This window comes from Perognathus longimembris, chromosome 18 (assembly GCF_023159225.1).
Source record: "Perognathus longimembris pacificus isolate PPM17 chromosome 18, ASM2315922v1, whole genome shotgun sequence".
NCBI classification, from domain to species: Eukaryota; Metazoa; Chordata; class Mammalia; order Rodentia; family Heteromyidae; genus Perognathus; species Perognathus longimembris.
Genome location: NC_063178.1, coordinates 11,705,361 through 11,729,195, shown reverse-complemented (window position 1 = coordinate 11,729,195; position 23,835 = coordinate 11,705,361). Strand labels below are relative to the sequence as shown.

Below are 23,835 nucleotides of genomic sequence, written 5' to 3'. Positions count from 1 at the left end.
TCAGGTAGCACATTAACACAGGAGTTAGGGGCAGGGCTCCGAGGATCACAATGTCTGGAGGTGTGTGATCCGCTGCAGACCCCAATACCCCACCACTGCCTGTGACCTGGGCCCATCTCGCTGCCCAGTGCTGGAGCCCTTACAAATACTAGCTATAAAAGTTTGGCAAAGTTCTTCTCTCTCTGGGCCTAGGCTCCCTCCTGTATGGATGACCCAGGTCTCCTTCACCCATGTTGGGATTGACACCTGTGAAGAATGACCATGGAAGTGCCTGCCCAGCACCCAGCGCAGGCTCAGGGAACAGTCGTAGTCATGATGGGTGTCATGCTGGTGTCATGCTGGCACTGTCTTGCTGTTATGGGCCCCTAAGCTGGAGGTAAAGGCTCTGAATCAGGCTCTACCTAAACCAGGATGGGCAGGAGCAGCCCGCTGCCTGGCCCTAGGTTCCCTGGGTACCCCTTCCTATGCTGGAGAATCAGACTCCATTGTTCTTCCCATCCGTCTGCAGACTGGGGTCTGTTTGTCCCCTGCCACAGAATCCAGGGCTCTGCTGGAGCGGCCAGGAAGGAACCGAGGCTCCCTGACTAATCAGGAGAGAGCCCCAAAGGAGGGGACAGGGGACTGCCAGATCTGCTGTGTATCACCACACAGAACCTACACACACGATGATCTCATCTTCCCCCTTCCCCCTTCCCCCACCATCCCCTCCCCGGGAATCAGAGACAGCCAATGAGCACTCTGAGGGCTCAGAGCAGAGCCCCCCCGGGTGAGCAGGCAGGAGCTCCAATAGACAGCTGCTCAGACAGCTTGTACTCCAGGCTGCCCCTCCTGTCTAGGGCGAAGAACCACACTGGCTCCTGTATCATAGGTTTCTCCTCTCCAGGACCGAGCCTTTCTGCCATCATACGGCCAGGGCCACTCCAAAAGGACAAGAGACACCCAGTCATCAGGCCTCAGGGTCACTGGCAGAGGGGTTGAGCAAGCAGTGCCCAGCACAGAGAGCCTGTGCTGCGCTGTCCTGGTGGCCACCTAGCACCTGTCTATTTTTTTTAATGCAGTTAATTCAGAAGTGGGAATTTCTTGTATTTAGAATCTGAGATGGAGTTGGGCGCCGGTGGCTCATGCCTGTCATCCCAGCTTCTCGGGAGGCTGAGATCTGAGGATCACAATTCAAAACCAGCCTGGGCAAGAAAGTCTGTAAGACTCTCATCTCCAATTAACCACCAGGAAACCAAAGGCAGAGCTGTGGTTCAATGTGGTAGAATGCTAACCTTGAACAAAAGAGCTCAGGGACAGCACCCAGGCCCTGAGTTTAGACCTTATGACCACCACCAACAACAAGAAGAATCGGATGTGGCGAGGGGAATAGTGATCACCAGAAGGAGAAGAAGGGGAGAGCACACTGGCTGAGTTGAAGCCATTTCCCCACCAACTGACCCCCGGTGAGCTCTGAGACAAAACCTGGAAACAATGACGGAAAAAGACAAATCTGTATTCTCTGGCTTCTGGAGGCCGGCAGGAGAGAAAATTGGCTCTGGCCACTTCCAGCACCTGGTGACTACGGGTGTTGCTTAGCCTGTGTGTGTCTGTCACTCTGGTCTCTGTCTATGTTCATGTTCTTCTCCTGCGGGTGGCTGTATGAATGTTCTCCCTACCCCATTAAGGAGAAATATTAAGGCATTGAGGGCCCATCTGGGTAATTCAGGATAAGAATCTGTCTCACAACCGTTGTAATATAAAGTAATATTTTTAGCTTGTAGCCCTTGGGATATGGGCATATGTGCTGGGGACCAGCCTTCAGTGCAGTACAATAAGTCATGCTACATAAAGTCTCCCACAACACGCAGCGGGAAACTGAGGCGTAAGTGGCAAGGCTTGCAGGAATTTACAGTGGAAGAGACGATCAGGTAGAATGGTCGGGAAGGGCTTCCTGGAGGTAAAGGGCTTTGAGACATGACTAACTCCAGATCCTCCTAGAAGCCCTGTGCAATGGGATCATCTCCTCCTCATTTCCCATCTGAGGAAACCAATGCAGCTCACTCGCATTAACTGACCTCTCATTGTGTGAATGGACTACAGTTATAAGATCAGGAAGAGCCCGATGATTGTAAAGACATTACAGTGAAGGGGGGTCTGTTTGTGGAGAAGGAAGAAGCTAACTTTATTAACAAAATGAAGAATGATATGTTAGGCTCCTGTTCTATTGAATTCAATTCGTCTTACAGAGATGGCAGTATACAATCTGCCCAAGGTTCTGCATCCAGGATGTGCATCTGTGAGTTGAATGGAGACGCATCTAGTGTCATGGAGCAACAAAAGCAAGTGCATTCTGGGAGGCCCTGGGGAGTGCCAGGGTTCCCCCCCCCCCCAGTTCCTACAAGGACCTTTGCCAAGTGGGCAATGCCCAGAGCATCTCCCAGCCACACGCATGCCCAGTCTGCAGTTTCCACCACGGCAATTGGCCCAGTTCCTGGAAGAATAAGCTAAGAGTAGACCTGGCCTCATCCAGAACCCTGAATGAATTGCTCAACATTGTTTGGTGTGCCCTCGAGACCTCACATGGGTGTGAATGGTGGGGTCAGAGCAGGAAGATGACCCACACTGCTTTCTTCTCTGCTGTAAGTGCCGGTAGCCAGGTCTCCAGGCCAAATCAACAACGAAAGCATGTCCAGCTCCCACCAGAAGCAGTCCCATGCAGGACAGCACGCATTCGTGTGCAAGGGAACTTCATACCCCAGTGAAAACAATACAACTGGGCTGCGGCAGATCCCACCTGTAATCCTAGCTACTCAGAAGGCAGAGGTGGGAGGATCATGGTTCAAGCCAGCCAGGGCAAAAAAAAGTTTGCAAGACTCCATCTCAGCCAATGGCTGCGCACCATGGGACACGCCTCTTATCCTAGCACAATGTCTGGGACTAGTATTGTGCACCTGTTATTCCCTGTGATGCCACATTCGTGGTTTGCATCCATGGTCCCTGGCTCCCACCCATGGCCAATGACCCAGAAGAGGTCAAATAAGGCTGGCCTTCCTCCTGCTGGTGTTCTGACTCCTGTAGAACTCTCTGGGCTACAGGCTGCCTTCCTGGCCTCCCTCCCACCCCGGTCCCTGCGAAGCAGCACAGATGTTTACAGCAGGAATAACGGGCAAATTACCATCAGCAGGATTGTATAAACATCCCTCGAAAGTATGTAAAAGCAGAGAGCTTTCTGCTTACCCAGCAACTTGCTCCAAATGAGGGTAAAGAACGTTGGGCAGAATGGAGTTCATTAATCACCATCATGTCAAGGTGGGATATTGTCTTAGTTTGCAAGATCAGGAAATTGAGATGCCAGTGCCCGAGATGGGTTTCAAGCAACTTTTACAGAGACGGATGGAAGTGGAGCCTGAGGCAGGATGGGCGAGTTTGGGTTGGGATGAAGTGTCAATGGATGATCAGGAGGTTTGTTTGCCACACTGGATTCCATCTTGATTATGGAAGCAGCCACTCTTCAGCCTGCAGCCAGTCAGTCACCCTGACGAGGGAAAGCCTCAGGTGACGTTTCTAGGAGATCTTGGAGCTGTGACCTCTATGTCTCCTCATGATGGCTTTACTCTCTTTATGTGTACATGGTGTCTGGTAAAGATGGTGTCTGTCATCTATAATAACATGCTATACACCGTTCAGGGAGCCCTCCGTTCAAGGTGGACCTTCATCCACGTAACTACTGTTCCTGAGAAACAGTTCGTGCCAGAGAATGAAGTTTTCTCCAGGGATGTTACAGTTATTGCCTGGAGAACTCCCAGCAGCTCGAAGAAAACTTGCTTTCTTACTGTCAGAGTCCCAGTGTGAAAAGGGGGGTGGTGACAGGGACAAACAGAGAGGTAGGACACCGTGAACAAACAGGCCGAAAGTCAATTTCCATAAGGCTCACGAGATGATACCCATGACTCTGGTGAATCTTCTCTTATCGCGCCAATTCTACTGTCCTGCAATCACAAAGACCTGACTTTATCCCTTCCGGCAAACACCCACATTAACCCAGTTCAAAATATTGATGTATAAATCCAGAATGTCAGTGCGTTGGTTTAGGTTGAGCTGTATAACCCTCCTCGCAGGCAGAGTCCTCACGAGACATTACCCGTCACCTTTCGCCCAGGAAGCTGTATGCCAGAGAGATGTTATCCACATGGGCTTTGGGACTAGACAGAGTTGGCTCTTGGTGTGTTTTCTTTTTTAAAAAATTAGGGTAAAATATTCACAGTATAAAATTTATCATTTTGTATGTTCAGGGGCAGTGAATATATTCCCAATGCAATGTAGCTACGCTATTTACAAAACTGTCACTATCACAAACAGAAATCCTAAAACCACTAGGCCCTAAGTCCTCATCATGTTTACCCCCATTCTCCCCTCTCTATGAAACTGCATCATCCTAGTTTCTAGTGGGATGTTGCAGTATGTATCTTTCTGTCTCTGGCTTCCTTTCTTCCATTAGTGTAAAGTCTTTGGGGGTCCATCCATGTTGTAGCATGTGTTGGAAGTTTTATTCCTTATTGAAGCTGAAGTGGTATTCCAGATTCTGTGCTAAATTCTGTGCCAGATTTTGTGCTAAATTCTGCTGTGCTGTGCGTCTGAGGGCAGCCTGCCCGCCATCTCTGAGTCTCAGAATCTCCATCTGTATTTTAAATGATCATGAGGTCATCTGTTGATCTTCTCAGCTCCGTGTTTGGGTGTAGTAACACATCTGCGAGTTCCTAGAAAGCTTAGAAGGAGGAAGAGGAGGGCTGAACGCAGTATGATCAGCCTAAGTTGTCCTGTGGCTCTAGGTCTGCTATTTAAAAAGCCTTATCTTGCTCAGTACCCAATGCCTGTTAGCCAAGGTCCCATTTCCTGTCCCTGAACCTTCCCATTTCTAACTCAGCACCTTCCATTCATCCCCTCTGCCCCACTAAATCATGTAGAGATAAATTACACCCTAAGACTATTACTTCTCCTCTTAGAAATTAGACTCCCAAAGAGAAAGAAGTCGAATTTCTGTCATTTCCAACTTAGGGCTGAATCCCTCATCCACATGAACCCTAATATTCACCTTACAATCTCACTTCACTTTATGATACCTACCTCGGTCACTTACTCTCCTCCTCTCTAGACTTGACTTCAAGTCACTTTTGACATTTGCAAAACATCAGAACTGTTGTGAATGTAAGGAGATTTACTGCCAAGAATGCTGTGTGACACAGGCTTCAAGAGCTAATCCAAAGGTTATCAAAGAAAACATCTTTTAAGACAAGGTTTCACTTGTACAGCCTAGGCTGGCCTGGAACTCTCGATGTGCTGGTATTATAAGCATGCACCACCAATGGCTCTTAATGTTTAAAGAACTAGCAAGCATCATAGAAATATGACCACCTTGAAAGGGATGGAAATCATCTGGACAAATAAATGATAGTGTAGTACATTATACAAGCAGCCAACCTGCCTGATACACACACACACACACACACACACACACACACACACACACACACACACACTGCTTTGAAACTGGGCAGCCAAACACCCAGCCTGGGAAGAAGTAACATAACACTGACAGCAGGCTGCAATAGCCCACAAGAATCAGCATTTGCTCAGGGCTTCAAGAGTCCCCTTCATTTTTTTCTCCTTCGTAATACATCAGTGATATTTTGAGATGCACTTTGTATTCCTTACCTGGTTCTCCGGGGTAGCATTATCTTCTATAAGTGAAGAAAGCTGTGACATAAAATCTTGAATTGATTTGCTTTAAGGGCAGAGGGTTTGTTTGGTTTGTTTTATTTTACTTTTCCAAAATGTAGTGGTGCTGGTTTATCAAGATGGATTCTGCCCTTTACTTCCACCTCCCAGAGAAAGTGCCACCATAGCTTCAAAGCCAAGGGTGTGAGGGGTTTCCCCTGGTGAATTGTGTTCACTGAGGGAGGGAGGGTGAAGACAGCAAAAGAGAAAGAGCTGCTAGATCTTGCACAAGCCCTAGAACTGTTCAACTGTTCCCTTTCTGTGTGATGGGCAGTCTCATTGGCTTAGGTCAGGATGGAAAAAATACCTGTTAGCCAGGTATGGTGGTATATGCCTGTAATACTCCCATGGCTGGAATAGGGGGGCGAGTACTGAGTCAAGAGGGTCACAATTTCAAGGCCAACCTGGGCTATATAAAAAGACTATTGAAGAGGGAAAAAAAACACTAATATTGGAAAAAATGCTTAAAACAGTGCCCACAGAAAATAGACCAGTCCTTGACTTGCTATATAGTTTGATTTGGGATTTTATTGCTTCACAAAGGTGCAAAAGCAATATGCATTTGGTAGAAACTAAACTCTGAATTTCAAGTTGGATCTTTTCTCTGAGCTAGTAATACATGGTTCTACCCTCTCTCAGGATGCTAGGCGGTAGTGGTAGGTCCTGGTCAACCACAAAGGACCAGAAAATAGCTGACACTCTACAGATGATATTGTTGCTAATTCTGATGTTTGATAGATAAAACAGGTGGAGCCATGCCTCCAGTCTGACTTTTTGCTGGTTATTTTAGAGACAGAGTCTCAAAGACTTTTCAGATTTAAAACACAGTCCTTAGGATCGCAGCCTTTTGAGTACTAGAATGATAGGCACGGACCACTGGGCCTGGCATAATTGCATTTTTTTATTAATTAACAGCATTTTTAACTTTGGTTTGTTGGAAGGAAACCGTATCATAAATACGGAGTATCTGTCTGTGTCTGTTAAATGTGTTTGTTTTAAGTAAGGCATCATCTTATCAACGCAACCTAAACTGTAGAGAAAGGAAGTTACTGGGGTTGACATCTCTGCCAAAGAGCAAGTACTTAGTGTTTGTTGATTTAACAAAACCGCTAGGAAATGAGACAGTCTCTCTGATTGACTCTATCCCTTTGCTCAGCTGCTTGCTCCCTGGTAACCTGGTGGCCTATTCCTCTGGGGTTTCTAGAACGCGTTTGTATTGATGTACAGGGCTTGCACTTTGAGACATTCCATCGATCGATGATGGAAAGTTGTGCTTGCCTGTTTTGGGGGGAGAAGTAATCTCTCCTCACTTACCCCTTTCCTTCTTGTGTTCTTCCCCCAGCCCAAGCTTTTGGCGAAGGAGCTCCTAGACCTTGTGGCTTCTCATTTCAACCTGAAGGAAAAGGAATACTTTGGAATCGCATTCACAGATGAGACGTAAGTGCTGCCCAGAGCCCACAAACCCCAAGAGTGACAGGGCCGAGCCTCACACGGAGCTGTGTCTACCATGAGAAGTCAAGTCAGCTGCAGGCCGCTTGGGTCCATGGTGTGGGGTCAGTCCAAGTTCATCATTAGAATTTCCAAGGTCTTGTGACCATGCCTGGAACAGTCAAAGGATATAATTAGGGTGATGCTAAAATTATGAAAATTTTAGGTAAACTCATCATCAGATAGGTTTGTGTTCAAAACGCGGGGGTTTTCAGGATTTTTGGTGGTTGTTGTTATTATTATTATTGTTGTTTTAAGTGAATCTGCCAGGGTTTGGTTTTCATTAAAGTTAAATGAAAAACTTCTGGAAATGAAACATTTCTCTCCAGTATTGGAATAACAATAACAGGAAGTGAAGGTGATGATAAGTTCAGAATGAAATCTATCCGGGCCCACCCTCTGTTTAAGCTGGAATAGAATACAAGTCAAAAAATAGCATCACTGAGCTGATTAAAAATATATTTGTGCTGGGCACTGTGGCCTCATGCTTGTCATCCTAGCTACTCAGGAGGCTGAGATCTGAGGATTGAGGTTAAAAGCCAACACAGGCAGACAAATCTGAGAGACTCTCTTAGCCCCCATTAGCCAGCAAAAAGCCAGAAGTGGAGGTGTTGGTTCAAGTGGTAGAACACCAGCCACGAGTGTAAAGCTAAGGGAGAGTAGGAGACCAAAAGGATAGTGACTACCTGTCCAAACTCTTAAATAAGGATAAGCTAGGGTCTGGGCTGGGGGTCAGAGGAGAGTACTCACCCAGCATGTATGTGGCCCAGGGTTCAATCCTCAGCACTGGAAATAGAAAAGACAAGTAAATCGTTTGTAATTCTTTTTCCTCAGTGCGCCTCATGCACTCGTGCTTTCCCAAATCCTGAGCGCTGGGAAGATAGTTTCCTAAAATGCTCGTGGTTTGGGGTGAGGGTAGTGGCTAGGTGGAGGGGGTGGGGGGAATTTAGGCCACCTCCTCCCCAAACCAATTAGGACCACAGAGGCAGGACCAGCTCTGAATCCTTGCGGATCAGCCAGAGAAAATGGCCATCAGTGACACTTAGTCCTGGGGATACTACAAATGGACAGTGGCCAGATGATCTGTTATGCAAATAGAATCACGAATGACAGGGAATGTAAGTTGAGGCTATAGGAGACCAGTTGGAGTCCATTGTCACCCTGTGGACAAGTGACCTTTTGGGGGCAGGGGCGGGTTCAGAAGCAAGTGAAAGGAGCTAAGTCACATGTCCAAGGCCAGCCCCCTGAGCTGACACCCCTAAGTCCACTCCTCCCACCAAGCCTTAGATAGGGGCTCACAGGAAGATACCCTTCAGGGGTCTGGAGGGAGCGCCCTCTGCAGGTAGAGCCAGGTAAGTACAGCTGTAAGAAGAGCAGGCCAAGGTGATAATAAAACCCCCAGCAGGTAATCAAGAAAAACTGCCGTTAAGCAACTGCACATCTAGAACAATTACTTTCTCAAATCCCAGTGTTTTCTACCCTGTCTCTTGAGGCCCACTGCAATCCCCTTAATTGCTCCCTGTGCTGTTCTTCATGATTAGAAGGAAACCTCGAGTTTCAATGAATCATGTCCCCATTGTTCCCGTTTCCCAAGCAAATTTACTCAACCCAGAGAGTCCATGAACTCCACCTGAGGCCCAATTTGTCTTCCTTTTTGAATCAACAAGATTCAGAGGATAACATGTTACCTTGGGCCCTGGAGGAAGTCCTCGGTGCTCTGATTTCAGACCGCTGCCGCCCTGTCTTCATTGGCCAGAAGTCATCAAGGGCGAGATGGAGAGTCAGTCTTCTCCCAAGGGAGATGGGTGCAAGTCCACGCATGCAAGCAGGTTAGGCTTACACAGAGCTGGCAGAGGATCAAACCTCTCCTTCTGCCGCAGTCCTGTCCTGGGAACGTACAGCCTCTTGCATCCCCTCCCCACCCCCGCCCATGTCTGTAGCATGTATGGTAGAATGTTCCATGACACTCCACTGTTCGTTGAGAAGGGATTCTCACACAGCTGGCCTGTGGCCATGAGCCTCCCCATCTGAGCCTCTGAAGCAGCTGGGATTATAGGCGTGAGCCACCCCACATCTGGCTTTATTTAATTTTGTAACTATTTTGAAATAGACTTGCAAAGATAGCGGCTTCCCAAGGCCCGCATCTGACTCACCATGTCACACTTATCGAAACGAAGCAATTAATGTGGGTGGTAAACTAATTAAAACACAGATTTGAACAATTTCCTATGAATGTCTTTTTGTGTGTTCCAGGATTCAATTGCATTCAGCCTCCTTTTATTATTATTATTTTTAACTAATTCTGTCCAAATAAAAGTAGGTGCAGGTGGCCTGTGTTTCAAAGTTAAGTAAGAATACACCGTGTTTTGTGCCAAGTAAGAAGAGCCTGCTGTAAATTCCATCGTAAGATTCTGATGTACACATCATGGTTCTCAACCTAGCCACTAAGGTGACTAAGATCCAAAAGATCACAGTTTGAAGCCAGCCCGGGCAGAAAAGTCCATGAAACTCCATCTCCAAAATGACCAACAAAAGGCCAGGTTGGAGGAGTAGCTTAAGTGGTAGAGTGCCAACTCAATGAGCAAACCAGTGAGCCTGAAGCCCTGAGTTCAAAACCCAGCAAAGGGAGACAAACAAACAAAAAGCCAAGACCTGGGACTTTTTCCCAGAAACTCTGGTTCGGTTGTCATGGATGTGGCCTGAGAGTTGGGAGTTTTTCAAAGCTCCTCAGGTAGCCGAATTTACAAACCTTACTCTAGAGAGAGAAAATGTTCTTCCAGATCTAAGGAGAAAAGTTGACTCCATTTTGGCCTTGAATTGGAAGGGGAGAAGGGTGTGCTAAGGGAGGATTGGGGTTTGGCGGGGGGTGGGGGGGGTGGGGGGGGAGAAATCAATGCTATTAGTTTCCCAGGACCTGAAAGATTGTACACAACTCTAAAGGTCAGGCTTTGTGCTACATGGACACAAGTAGCATAACCGAGGTTTTCATTTCTCAAGCACTGGCACTCAGCAATTCGAAAAAGTTGTTTTATATTTTGCTTTCATTATTTATTTATTTTCAAGACTAGGTCTCATTGTGTAGCCCAAACTGGAGTCAAACAAGTGCTGGGATTACAGGCATGAGCCACCGTGCCCAACCTACATTTTACTTTAGAAATCTTCCCATTGCTGTCCTGACTCTAGAGTTTCAATTTATTTCTTTAAATTGTTGGCTGCAGGAAGTCAGAACAACCCCAAAAAGCCATAATCAGAATTTTAGACTTGTCAGTGACTCCAACAGACCACCAACTGGAATAGTGATTGCTGCACTTTATTTAAATTTTAATCTTAATCCCCTGTCAGGTATTTTATGAATTGCTCATTGAATGATATACATGAGGGAACTTTAAGATGTACCTAGAAATTTGAGGGACAAAGAAAAAAAATCGGCCATTGTTACGTATTTTCAAAGCCAATTGCGATTGGAACACATCTTTATGTCTCAGTTAAGAAGATGAATAGTTCTTACCCTATTATTTCATCCCAGATCCCCTTTGAAAAGTGTTAAGAGCTTACATTCTTTCTTTCCCACAGAAATTTAAGTACAAAGATTTTGCTCAAGTTGTAGAAAGGTCACAGATACCCAAACCCCAGCATCATTGTCTAAGGGGCCTGAAAGTAACGGATATTTTTCAGCATCCTGTATCTTCATTAATTAAATCCCTTGGTTGATAGTCTTTGGGGGCTTAATTGATGCAAATCACTGAAACTCAAAATGGCCTGGCTTGTTGAAAATTGATGGCTCCCAGGAGTGCATCTTTGTGTCCCTGAGGGACTAGAACTTGGGGGTCATTGGCTGAGACACCCACACAGGCTCTACCAGGCTTAGCTACCATTTAAAGCACAAAGCCAATTTTCTAATTGTGGCAGGAAGACCCATCAGCAGGAATTCTGGGAATAGAGTTTACTTATCAATGGGCCTAGAGTTTCCAGTCATTAACTCTTAGATAGCAAGACAGGAGAACATGCATGATCCCAACTTCCACCTGGGTCATCCCAGCGGATGAACTTGGCATTCAGGCAGGCATTGTCGACCCCCATGTCTCCTCCCCGCACCCCAGGGAAGAGTGCTGTGCTGTTAGACATCCCTGCAAACAGCATCAGCACCTGATAGTTAGTGATCCAAGAAGGTCTGGACATAACTCTTCCTGTGTGTAGCGAGGATGAGTCAAGGAGAATGGTGTCAGCCAACAAGGGATGGTCTCTGGATTCCTCCCTCATCCTTCTGTCCCAATGCCATGTTATTGAGGGAACCTTGGGTCCCTCGCTAGATGAGCAGAGTGAACTCTTCATGTGACATCCTTTTTTTTTTTTTGGTGCTCATCTTGGAGCTTAACTTAGGGCCGAGGTGTCCCTAAGCTTCTTTTGCTCAAGGCTGGTGCTCTATCACTTGAGCCACATTTTCCATTCCACTCCCAGCTTTTTTGGTAGTTGATTGGGTAGTAGAGTCTCATGGACTTTCCTGTCTGGCTGGCTTTGAACTACAATCCTCAGATCTCAGTCTCCTGAGTAGTTAGGATGACCAATGCCCAGCCCGGATCCTTTATTTCAGGCAGGAGTGGTGTTTATGCCTGGTGTCAGTTCTTGACCTGTAAGAATATGTCTATGGGGCTGGGGATATGGCCTAGTGGCTAGAGTGCCTGGGTTCAATTCCCCAGCACCACATATACAGAAAATGGCCAGAAGTGGCACTGTGGCTCAAGTGGCAGAGTGCTAGCCTTGAGCAAAAACAAGCCAGGGACAGTGCTCAGGCCCTGAGTCCAAGCCCCAGGACTGGCCAAAAAAAAAAAAAAAAAGAATATGTCTATGGGACACAATGTCAGGGAATTTATCCTGAATAAATATGTAATTCACTTCAAATTCATTGCTAACCACTGGAGATCCAGGAATAACTGACCTTTGCCTCCCCTCCCTTGTTGAATCTGTATTTATAGTTTAGGAAGTAATTGATAAGACATAGTACAGGAGGGATTATAATGAAAACAGGAAGCAGCCTGAAGATAACATAGCAGAACAAAAAACACCTCCAGAATGAAAAACTTAAAGCCAAGAATCTCAGTTGGTCTGAAGATTCCATGATTTAGAAATAGTGTCTCCCTGCTCCATACCTTGCCTTAATCGGGATTTGAGGCTTTGTAGCCAAATCAGGGTCCCTGGGCCATCGTTGATGAGCCTGGGCATCATCATTAGGGACAGACACTAAATAGTTAAACATCTTAACATCTGAAGAGCTGCATCTGGTGATATCTGTAAGAGTCTCATCGCCTTGCTTTGGCTTTCTCCAAAGTAACCTGGCTACAAGAAAATCATCCTCGCGGATCAGCATGCAGACCTCTTCTTGGGTTCAGAGATGGGTTCAGACAGATGCACCCCACTCTCCACCCTCCACTAACCCTCCACAAAGCTCTCCCTGAGGCCATCTCTATCAAAGGAACTAAGGCTTGAACCAAAAAAAGAAAAAAAAATCCATTTGTATTATGCGTTGGAACCAAAAGCAATCTGTTAAGTAAATGCATCCAATTTCTATTGCCCCAAAGCAATTGCACATTTATTACTGACCCAATCGTCTGACCTGCTGCATCAATAAACCAAGGAGGCCTCCACTTGCTCAGCTGTAAAGATGGTTATCAGCCAGGTACCAATGAAAATGCTTTTGACCGCCTATGGGCTGGAGCCCTTCTGTTCTTTTGGCTTGGTGATTGGCAGAGACAGTGATGTGCATGGTCAAATGAAAGGAAGGCAGGGATTCTCTTATTTCCCCTACACACAGGAAATGCTTCTTGACCTGTTTGTCACTCTTCTTCCAGGGGACATCTCAACTGGCTTCAGCTAGACCGGAGGGTGCTGGAACACGATTTCCCCAAGAAGTCGGGACCCGTGGTGTTGTACTTTTGTGTCAGGTAGGTGCACGTAGGCTCACATTTGTCCCCCCCCCCCCCCCCCGGTCAGGGCTCTGAATGAGTCGAAGGTTGGGGTCGGCAAGTGCATCTTGGTTTCTACTAGGGATGGGAAGCCAGGCGTGAGTGTGCAAGGGCACGGCAGGGAGTGTGCAGTGAGAGCTCGCCATATGTGTCTGTGCAGGAGCGGTGAGCTCCAGAGGCAGAGTGCATCATGTGTGCAGGAGCGCGTGTGCAAGGTGTGTGTGAGGTGTCAGTGTAGGGAGCAGGTTGGGATGTGTGCTTTGACACCTATCCTTGTACTCGTGTGTGTGTGTGTGTGTGTGTGTGTGTGTGGCAGTACTGGGATTTGAACTCCACGTCAGCCATGACCCAGCCCTTGTTTGCACGCTTGCACTAGGGTGCATGTGTGAAATGAAGATTAAAAGTGTTTGGGGGTTATTGGGGGGGCTGAGGGAATTGTGGGAGAGGACTGTAGACCTCAGGCTACACAGAGTCGCTTTCCACAGCACACAGCCCGGGGGCTCTGGGCTGCTTTTCTTGGTGGCATGTGAAGTTCTGAAACAGAAATCTGTGTTTCCGTCATAGATGCCACTCGAGTGTGCTGGGAAGCACGTGGTTTTCCCCGACAGGAGTACGTGGACGCAAAGCACAGGCTGATGGTTTCCTGGCGAGGGAAGATCTGGCCTCATGTAATATAAAGAGCTGGGCAGTTCTTGTCAGCTCATCCAACGGCTTCATCCATGGTTGCCAGGAAACCATTGTTTGTCACATGTGCTTCTTAGGAGTCACCTTTTCCAGGCAGTCTTCCGAAGCCGACCCCAGGACTTACCTTCTCCTCTTAGGAAAAGCTCACAGGATGCTAAGGGAGAGGCAAAGTCCAAGCTGTGGCAAAATCGGAGCTCCAAGAAGCTCTGAGCTCTGTCTGTGGAGACACCCAGTTCGTTCTTTCTAGAACTTTGGCTCTAACACTCTGAAGCATTACATGGCTTGTCCTCATCATCTCCCTAGTGCCCACCACTGAGCCACAGCCCCAAGTGGACATTTCCACTCGCACCTCACACACAGACTCCGCTCTTATTAAAATAATCCTTTAAAATCCAGAGCAGGATGCTTGCGACTACACCTCATGCTCCCTACAGAGCAGAGTCAGCACTGCCGTTGTAGGCACCGCCAGCCTGAGTCCACCAGACAGGCTATCAAGTCAGCCTTGAAGGGCCCTTTGGACAGGAGTGTCTGTCTCTCCCTCTGCCGAGGGGTGAGATGTAAGCTTTGCACTTCTGTCTTGATTTGCTTAGCAGCTTCGAAGCTAACAGAGCTAAGCCCAGCCATCTTCACTGCTGATTGGGACAGTTCCAACGGCAAGCTCTCTTTCTTGCATCTCCGTTTCTCAGATGAGGGGAAAGGAAACCCGAGAAAGCAAAGATGAACGGTTGCAGCAGGAAAAGCAGGCAGGGTGGGCAAGCGAAGGGGGGGGACAGGAAGCAGTTCATTAACCTGTAATCCTGGCTGGATGAGTACTTTGACAACGGATCCACCCCCCAGCCCTGCCCCTTCTTCCAGAGGCTTCTTCTCCTTCATTGAGATTTTATTGGTTGTGCCAAGACACAGTACAGAGACATTTCATTCTGTACACAGTTCTTAACACAAGTCCTGGGAGTCTGCAGACCTTATGGGTTTTTGTTGTTGTTATTGTCATAGGCTTTCTCATAGACTTTCCCTTCCCAGAGAAAGTCTGGCTGGCTTTGAACCACGATCCTCAGATCCCAGCCTCCTGTGACTAAGATTACATGAGCCACAGACACTCAGCTTTCTGTTTCTGTTTGCTGAATAGTTATTCCGATGATATTGCGAGTTTCCAATGTATAGGCAAAGTTTCCCCACAAAGGGTTCAAATCTGCCAATAGTGCTAAGCTGGCCCCTAAATCCCCCCACCCCTCCCCATGCAAAGCCGCATGCACCGCGAGTTCAATCTACAAACCTTTCACAGCACTTGGAGAAAATGGTTAGGAAAACCCAGGCTACAACCTGCTTCATAGGGCACCATGTTACATAGCCAAGCAGTGATCAATGAGCACTTTTCTTTAGGAGACAATTCTATGGAAAACCAACCTAGGAACACAATTTTTTAAAATGTACAGGATCGATTCAATGCTCAACTGTAACTCCAAGCTACCCACTAGTATGCTTTGTATTATAAGATACAAACCTAACCTCCCGCTCAGGGCTAGTCCCCAATACAGCCACAAATGCCTGTAAAACCCCGTTGCTTTTTTTTTTTTTTTTTTTTTTTTTTTGAGAAACAGCTAGTGGTTTTACCTCTTTAAAAAAAAAGTCATTTACAAGCTGTGCTGTAGTCATAGCTACTTCAGTGTTAGTGGTAGGAGGATTATGGCTAGCAGCCAACCCAGGAAAAGATAGCAAGCAAGACCCCATCTCAAAAATAAGAACCAAGCTGGGCACTGGTGGCTTACACACCTTTAATCCTAGCTACTCAGGAAACTGAGATCTGCAGATCAAAGTTCCAATCTCCCAAGCTACAGGTTTAAGAAAAAAAAATTACCCTTAGAAAGCAGGAGCAGGTGGGATTTTTCTCCTTCAGCCCTGTTTCATCCCTCCCTCTCTCTCTCTCTTAATGGGATCTTTCTGTGTAGCCCAGGCTAGCTTTGAACTCATGATCATCTTCACTCAGCATCTTAGATGCTTAGACTACAGGTCCTCCAGTGACCTTTGTGAGCCAAAGCTCGCTGAGGGACGTGCAGTGTAGAGGGCCATCCTGTCCTTCCCACACTGAACACCGATGCCTCTGGCCCTCGATACCTCCAGTCAGTGTTAAAACCTCGAATTTCAGGTCTGGAGTGCCCAGCCCCCTTGCCCTGCTAGGCCCCAGCGCACAAAGCATGTGGAACCCCGTGACGTCATCGCAGTTCCACCCAGTCCTGACCTCACACTCCCCCAATGGCAACTCATTGTCTGTGACTGAGCTCCCCCCTTCCATGTGCACCCCCGCCCCCAAGGCCTCTGAGACCTGAAACATCCACGATGTCTGGCCACAGAAAGTCACCGCTTATCATTGCCATTATCGCCACTCTGTGGGGCCACCAAAAGTCAGCCATTCCAAATGTGACATTTGTGTTCGTCACGAAATGAAATCACCGGTCCGTGTAATTAACACTTGCTAGAAACACAAAGTGGTTCTGGAGTGCCCGCGGGTGGCTGTGGAGGGAGGGAGGGAGGGAGGGAGGCGTAGGAGCCGGCTGGGGGACCTAGCTGGCATCATCTGGGTGGATGGAGTTCAGTCTGTTGCCATTGGATGCTTCCTTGAGTGAAAGAAGGGGCTGGGGCTGCTCAAGGCTGCAGAGCCCATGCACTCAAACACAGGAATACGGAGCATGCGCTCTTCCAGGGCATAGAGCTAGCACACGTGTCATGTGACTCCTGGAGTTCAAGGAGCGTCGTGGCTGGGTTCGTCCTCAGCCTAGAAGATGCTCCCTTCAAATCCAGAGGACAACTGTAAACCGAGTGCTAGTGGCTCACACCTGTCATCCTAGCTACTCAGGAGGCTGAGATCTGAGGATCATAGTTCAAAGCCTGCCTGGGCAGGAAAGTCCCTGAGACTCTTATCTCCAGTGACCCACCAAAAAGCCACAAGTGGAGCTGTGGCTCAAGTGGTAGCATACTAGCTTTGAGTGAAAAACCTGAGATCGTTGCCTAGGCCCTGAGTTCAAGCCCCAGGACCAGCACACATACAAAAGCCATCCGCTCAGCATTGTGTAGGATTTCTTTAGTGGTTCGGCATCATGGGGCCGGCAGGTGAAGAGATAGCCACTGTGGGGAAGTTACCAAGAGGAGGGGGCCGTGGGTACCGCACCATGCCGGCGGGGCCTTATTGGAAGGTCCCCAGTGGGTAGAAGACAGAGGGAGAGGGAGAGGGAGCAGAAGTCTTGTCTGTGGTCTCTGCGTGGAGGACCGGTGAGGCAGGCCTGCAGGTAGGGGTATAGATGACCTCAGCAGCCAGGGATGCAGGGCTGTCCCCTGTGTGGGGGCCACATCCCTGTGATAGACAGGCAGGGTATGGCTGTAGGCTTCTCCCTGGATTGGTGGGTTGCCCGTGAGAGTCCTGCTCAATGATGAGGGGCTTGCTAGCTCTAGGAATTGGCCAGCCTGGCAGGGCTGCCCCCTCCTGGGCCAGCAAGACCTTCTTTCATTTCCCAGGGTCTTCCAAGAGACCCAGAATGTTCTTTGTGAGCCTGGCATTTGGGGAAGCCCGCCTTTCTCCACACGGGCAGTTAAGGAAATGCAACAGCGCCACCTACTGCCCGAGAGGACGGAGGACCAGGCACCTGTGAAAGAGCCTAATATTATTTTATTTTATTTTATTTACATAAAAAAAGACAGTCTCCACTTTGCATGGAAATCAACACACACCATCTCCCCACAAGCCTCTTCACCCTGATGCTGGCTCTGGGTGTGAAATGGAGACGTCTTCTATTTGTTTTTCTCCAGGCATTTTTACCTTGGCAGTTCCCCCGCCATGAATGCAGAGTTCAGGATGAGCTGAATGTCCAAGGTTATGAACAAAACATGACAGGCCCAGAGTGCCCGGGGTTTTCCAAGCCGTTGTCTTGGTGATAAAGGTTAACAGGAAACCCTCTTTCCAATTGCTGTCACGAGGAGGGAATTTTTTTTTGTCTCAGTAAAAATGTGATATTTTTACCACCTTCCCTATCCCTCGTGCCAGACAACAGAAATGGTATTCCTGCCAACTTTACCACCTCATTTGAATTATAGCATTGCAAGGGAAATGGGGAGTGTTATGTTTTCTTAAAATACTATTTGAGAGGAGATTGGGGCTCAGGATTCAGGGGCAGAGAGCACAGAATGTCTTCATTCCCTAATTCTCAAAAACTAAAACAAAGGCCAGGTACCGTGTGGCTCACACCTGTAATCCTAGCAACTCAGGAAGCTGAGATCGGAAGGTTGCAGTTTGAAGCTAGCCCAGGCAGGAATGTCTATGAGACTCTTATCTTCAATAAACTACTCAGAAAAAGCCAGGAGTGGTGCTGTGGCTCAAGAGGTAGAGTGCTAGCCTTGAGCAAAAAGAAGCCAGGGACAGAGCCAGGCCCAGCGTTCAAGCCCCAGGACTGCCCCCCCCCCCAAAAAAAAAAGCCTTAATGGGATAAAGATATTCACACTTAGGCTATTTCAGATTTAGACTCAAATTTACTATTACAGTAACGTTTCCATCAGGGGGTCCCTTCGAGGTCATGTTGGTACTTTGACATTAGGATACATACAGGCTTGCCAACAGTCGAGTCTTTTTTCTGTGTTGCTGGAGAGAGAAAGTAAAAGGGGCTCATGACTGGCTGGCTGCAGCAGAAGACTGCACATCAGAAATCTTTTGATGTCTTGCGAATCATTTATTGGTCATTCCTCCTTACTCTCTTGATCTGGAAGGAAGGAATGGAGAAGAGAAAAGTTGTATGGAGCATTGTATTTGGGCTGGGGGATCCAAAATGAGTGACTTCTGGTCTTGGCCCACCGGAACTGGTCACTCGCAGGAAGGCGGCCTGGTAGTAATCAAGAATGACAGACAAGCCCAGTGCCGTCCACTCACACCTGTAATCCTCGTTATTCAGGAGGCTGAGATCTGAGGATCGTGATTCAAGGCCAGCCAACCCTGGGCAGACAAATCAGTGAAGAACTGAAACTGAAGTGTGGCTCAAGTGGTAGAGTGCTGGCCTTGAACAAAAAAACCAAGTGAGAGTATGAGGTCCTGAGTTCAAGCCCCAGTACCACCACAAAAAAACAGTCAGTTTCGTAGATGGAAAGCCATTGACTGAGTCTGACTCCCTTTTTTTTTAAATGGTTATTATAAAGGTGATGTACAGAGGGGTTATAGTTATATAAGTTAGGTAATGAGTTCATTTCTTTTGGGGACAATGTCGCCCCTTCCCTCTCTCTTTCCCAGTTTTTCCCTCCCATCTCCACCCATAGGTTGTACAGTCCATTTTAACCCAGTGTCTAGTGAGTAGCACTGCTGTATCAGTTCACCCTTTGTCCCTCCATTTCTGTGCCCCCACCCTGCCCTTCCAAAGGGCAACGAACAAACAAGAGCAAAAAACAAGGCAAATCCTCTTGTTTCTATTTCCTGGGGCTCATTTGGAGAACTGGTATCTGTATAGTTGGGGATTGTATGATTTGTCATCAGGCTGGCTCCGGCAGCCCGCAATCCACGGGCTCTGACTTGCGCCCAGAGGAACGTGTGTGACTTCCTTCTCCTCGTTTCACCTTCTTCTCCTGCCCTCCTGTCCATCCAGCTGCCAGCTGGCCAGTCTTCTGATCTCCTCTCAGCGTGGGGACTCCCGAGATCAGGGCTCACCTCGCCAGCACTTCAGTCGCAGCCTAGCCAGGTTCCTCCCTCAGCTCGCTGGTCAGAGAAGTCGCCCGTGACTGACTAAAGGCTTTTGTCAACTCTGTAGGCATTCGTGCAGAAAGGCACAGCTAATGTAAACTTAGTGCCAGCATGCTTCATTCTTTAAAAAAATAAGCACAGGCTCCATCTGGATAGGAATTCAGATCTTACTTGGCTTAATATGTGGGAATACTACAGTGTGAAGAACACTTGCCACAGCTCTCTGGGATATGCTCAAATCGAGTCTCCATTTGCCACCCTCGGGAAAGCCCATGGGAAATATTTCAAGGAGAAACACCACTCCACCCACCTCGCTGTTCATTAAGCAGAAGACATTATCGTCATTAAAAAAAAATAATAATAAGTCCAATTCACCAGGGAGCTGTAGCTCACACCAGTAATCCTAGCCAGGAGGCTGAGATCTGAGGATTGCAATTCGAATCCAGCCAAACAGACAAATCCAAGAGACTCTTATTTCCAATTAACCCACAACAAGTTAGAAATGGATGTGTGACTCAAGGAGAAGAGCACCAGCCTTGAGAAATAAAAAGTGAGCGGCTCAGTTCAAGCCCCAGTACACACACACTCTCTCTCTCTCACACACACACACACATACACACACACACACACACACACACACACACACACAGACCTCAATAATACTTAGGATGAAAAGGTAGTGTAATGAAAACATACACATTGTGAAAGATTAGAAAACAGATAAGGAGAAAGAAAGAGTGGGTAGGCTTAGCACCTGCTCCTCCAGGTAGATAGCAGGCCCTGGTCCTTGTCAACACGGGGGCCCTCAGACATGGTGAACTTACCCTACTGTCTATAAATATATGCGTCAAATTGCCCTCAAAAAGGAACCCAAGACAAGTTGCCGGCTGGGGCTTTTTTCCTTCCTGTAGCACTAGGAGATCAAGTCGGAACCCTCAGCAGGGGAGAAGGCTTGGCTTCACTGGGCTGTGCCTGGGGGCTAATGCGTGTGTCTTTGCTCTTGCAGGTTCTACATCGAAAGCATTTCCTACCTGAAGGACAACGCCACCATCGAGCTGTTCTTCCTGAATGCCAAGTCCTGCATCTACAAGGTACAAGCATCTTCTTTCCTGGCTGCTTTCCCATGAAAGCCAATGGCACCGGAAGCCACAAATGCGGCGTTGTTGCTGTTAATGTGGTCTTACTGATGGGAAGAAGCCTTTATAAATGAATAAGAACTTCACGGGGGGGGGGGGGGGAGGCGGAATCAGCTAGCCAATGTCAGAGCTTTGTAGAGGCGTTTCCTAGCCGTGCGCCAATGCTACAGGTCTTTTTGTTAGCTGACACAGTGGGGAATATGGATGAGTATGACAGATACACTAGCCAACGGGGAACCTGGATGAGTATGACAAAAGTGCTAGTCAACATAGACTGGTATGAATGAACTTTGAAAGTATGAATGGTGTGTGTGTGTGTGTGTGTGTGTGTGTGTGTGTGTGTGTGTGTGCCAGACGTGCTGTCCCTGAGCTGTTTTTGTACTTAAGGCTCGCTGGCATACTCTACCACTTGAGTCACAGCTCTACTTCCTGCTTTTTGGCACAGCCCTGGGAACTCCAAAGCCAAGAAACCACAGTGGGTGGGGTGGGGGAGGGGGAGGAACCACTGGATATATTCCAAGATCTTGGGGCCTGTACTACGTTCGTATTTAGCTGAACTCACCCAACCTGATCCCCAGAGTTGGAGTGGTGTGCACACGCTCGCTTTTCCTTTGGGAAGTAGTTGGGCACACACGACGCACAGAATAATTGCGCCAAGTGCAAGCAGTCAGCCACATCAAGCTCAATCTCCAGTAACACCTCAACGGTGGCAGTTACTGGGCCAAGATCCCTCCCCCCCTCCCCGCCCCCGGGCCTCAGAGCACGCCATAGTCATTTTGATTTCTGTCAGCTGGAGGAAAGGACACCAGCTGTAGTTCTGTGGCCTTGGAAACTCTCCCCTCTCCCTAAGCCCCCATGGCCCCCGTGGCTCGTGTCTGTAGTCTTAGCTACTACTCAGGAGGCCCAGGCAGGGACGATGGCGGTATAGAACCAGCCTAGGCAGGAAGACTGAGAAAGGCCTTGTCCAACTGCCCAGCAAAAAGCCTGACTGGAGGCATGGGGCAAGGGGTAGAGCAGCAGCTGAGTAAGAGAAACCGGTGTGAGGACCTCACTTCAAACCTAGGTATCAGAGAGGAAGACAAAGCATGGGAGATGGAAGAGGAAAAGGAAGAGGAGGAAGAGAGAGGAAGAGGAGGAGGAAGATGAGGAGGAGGAAGAGGAAGACAAAGCATGGGAGATGGAGGAGGAAAAGGAAGAGGAGGAAGAGGGAGGAGGAGGAGGAAGATGAGGAGGAAGAAGAGGAGGAGGAAGAGGAGGAGGAAGAGGAGGAGGAGGAAGATGAGGAGGAAGAAGAGGAGGAGGAAGAGGAGGAGGAGGAAGAGGAAGAAGAGGAGGAGGAGGAGGAGGAGGAGGAGGAGGAGGAGGGAGGAGGAGGAGGAGGAGGAGGAGGAGGAGGAGGAGGAGGAGGAGGAGAATGAAGAGGGGGAGAAGGAGGAATGTTCACATTCAAAGTTAAGAAATCAAAGGTGAGGTGTCCACCAGGTGGCAGGCGTGAGCTAAAGTAAATGTCTAGGAAGCCACCAAGCCCATGAGCTCGCGCTCCAGCCTGACAAGTGCGTAAAGGGATGGATACAGCTTCTCCCTGGGAGTAGCTCAGTCCACCCCTCCCCCGCCCCCTGCCCTCCCCCCCCCCCCCCCAGTCACAAAAGCTAAGCTCGAACTGGATATCAGGAACGCCAAGGATTTGGGAATTTATGGAAAATTTCAAATCAAATAGAAAAGGAGACTAAATCCTCAGAAATGAATGTTACAGCGAGGGAAGATGATGTACAGGATGCCTGTGCAGCCAGCCCCATCGAAAGCCCAACTAACTGCCCATCCCCACAGCCCACCTGCTAATCAGGGAGTGGGCAGCATTCTAGAACCTCCTCTACTTCTCCAAGTCTCTCCTTCCGCTTGATTATGCAAGTGAGCTCCGATGGCCAAAGATGGCTTCCCTGAACATGTGTGTAGGATACAGGAATGTCAGACACCACCCGTGTCCCTCGGTGGTCCCCAGTTGGCACACACTGACAGCTTACAGAGCGCCTTGGGCATCTACTCCTTGTCTTCCGAGAGACCTAGAGTGGGAATGCAGAACCTCGCAGGAGGAGCTGGCGTTGGGAAGGACGGGTGTGGCCGAATGGACAGGACCCTGGCCCCACAGTCAGAATCACAGATAACTGGGGCCATGGGGCTGGCTGGCTGGGAATTTGGTGTTTGCTGGATTGGATTTTCCTTCCAGCAACGCCACTCAGGGAAAGCACTCCATGGGATCCCTCCTTCTGGAAACACCAGCTCCAAGCTCTTGATCCTCCAGACTAAGCAAGAGCTTTGCCAGCCCCACCCACACGTGCTAGAGCAAACGAGAGACGAGCACGGAGCACGCTTAGCGCTGTCAGCCTCCTGGACCCAGATCTACATTGCATCCCTTGGCTAGGAGTCTTCGCATGCTGCCCGCATGGCCTTCTAGCACCATGGGAATGCTGGACAGCCCAGAAGGCTGATAAGCTGCCACCCTGCTCTGCTGCTCTTCTGGGCTTCAGGTTACCTAGCCGTTTGCCACCAGCTCCCTCCTTGTTTCTCTGGGACTGAATCCTACAGAAACGAAGCTGCCCAGAGAAAGCCAGCTGCTTAGCCCTGCCAATGCAAAGGACCAGGCTCATTCACATTTCAAAGGATTACATCTATGTTTTGTCAGGGGCTGAGGTGCAGAGCCAAGCATGTCCAAGGTACTGTCTTCAACACCCTCAGAACCATTTTTAATGGGGCTGGGGATATGGCCTAGTGGCAAGAGTCCTCGCCTCGCATACAGGAGGTCCTAGGTTCAATTCCCCAGCACCACATATACAGAAAATGGCCAGAAGTGGCGCTGTGGCTCAAGTGGCAGAGTGCTAGCCTTGAGCAAAAAAAAAGCCAGGGACAGTGCTCAGGCCCTGAGTCCAAAGCCCAGGACTGGCAAAAAAAAAAAAAAAGAATTGTTTTTAATTGAGTGTGTTTCTCAACGATCTATGGGACATAGCTTGACAGTCAGATGGCTCTAAAAGGCTGACGATAATAAAAATATGTCCACCTCCTCCCTTACCCAAGTTCTACTGCATTCGGCCACTTTTAGCTGTCTCTTTCA

The 23,835-nt window shown here is 48.3% G+C and overlaps 1 protein-coding gene across 4 annotated transcripts in view; it reads left to right on the top strand.

Moving 5' to 3' along the window:
* Positions 1 to 23,835, top strand: part of Frmd4a (FERM domain containing 4A) — a 273,063-nt gene that overhangs the window by 142,818 nt on the left and 106,410 nt on the right. For all 4 annotated transcript variants that reach the window (XM_048368006.1, XM_048368004.1, XM_048368008.1 and 1 more), the window contains exons 3-5: positions 7,097 to 7,191; positions 13,089 to 13,181; positions 20,600 to 20,684. In XM_048368006.1, coding sequence (XP_048223963.1) covers positions 7,097 to 7,191; positions 13,089 to 13,181; positions 20,600 to 20,684 — 273 coding nt within the window. The remainder of the gene's footprint in view (positions 1 to 7,096; positions 7,192 to 13,088; positions 13,182 to 20,599; positions 20,685 to 23,835) is intronic.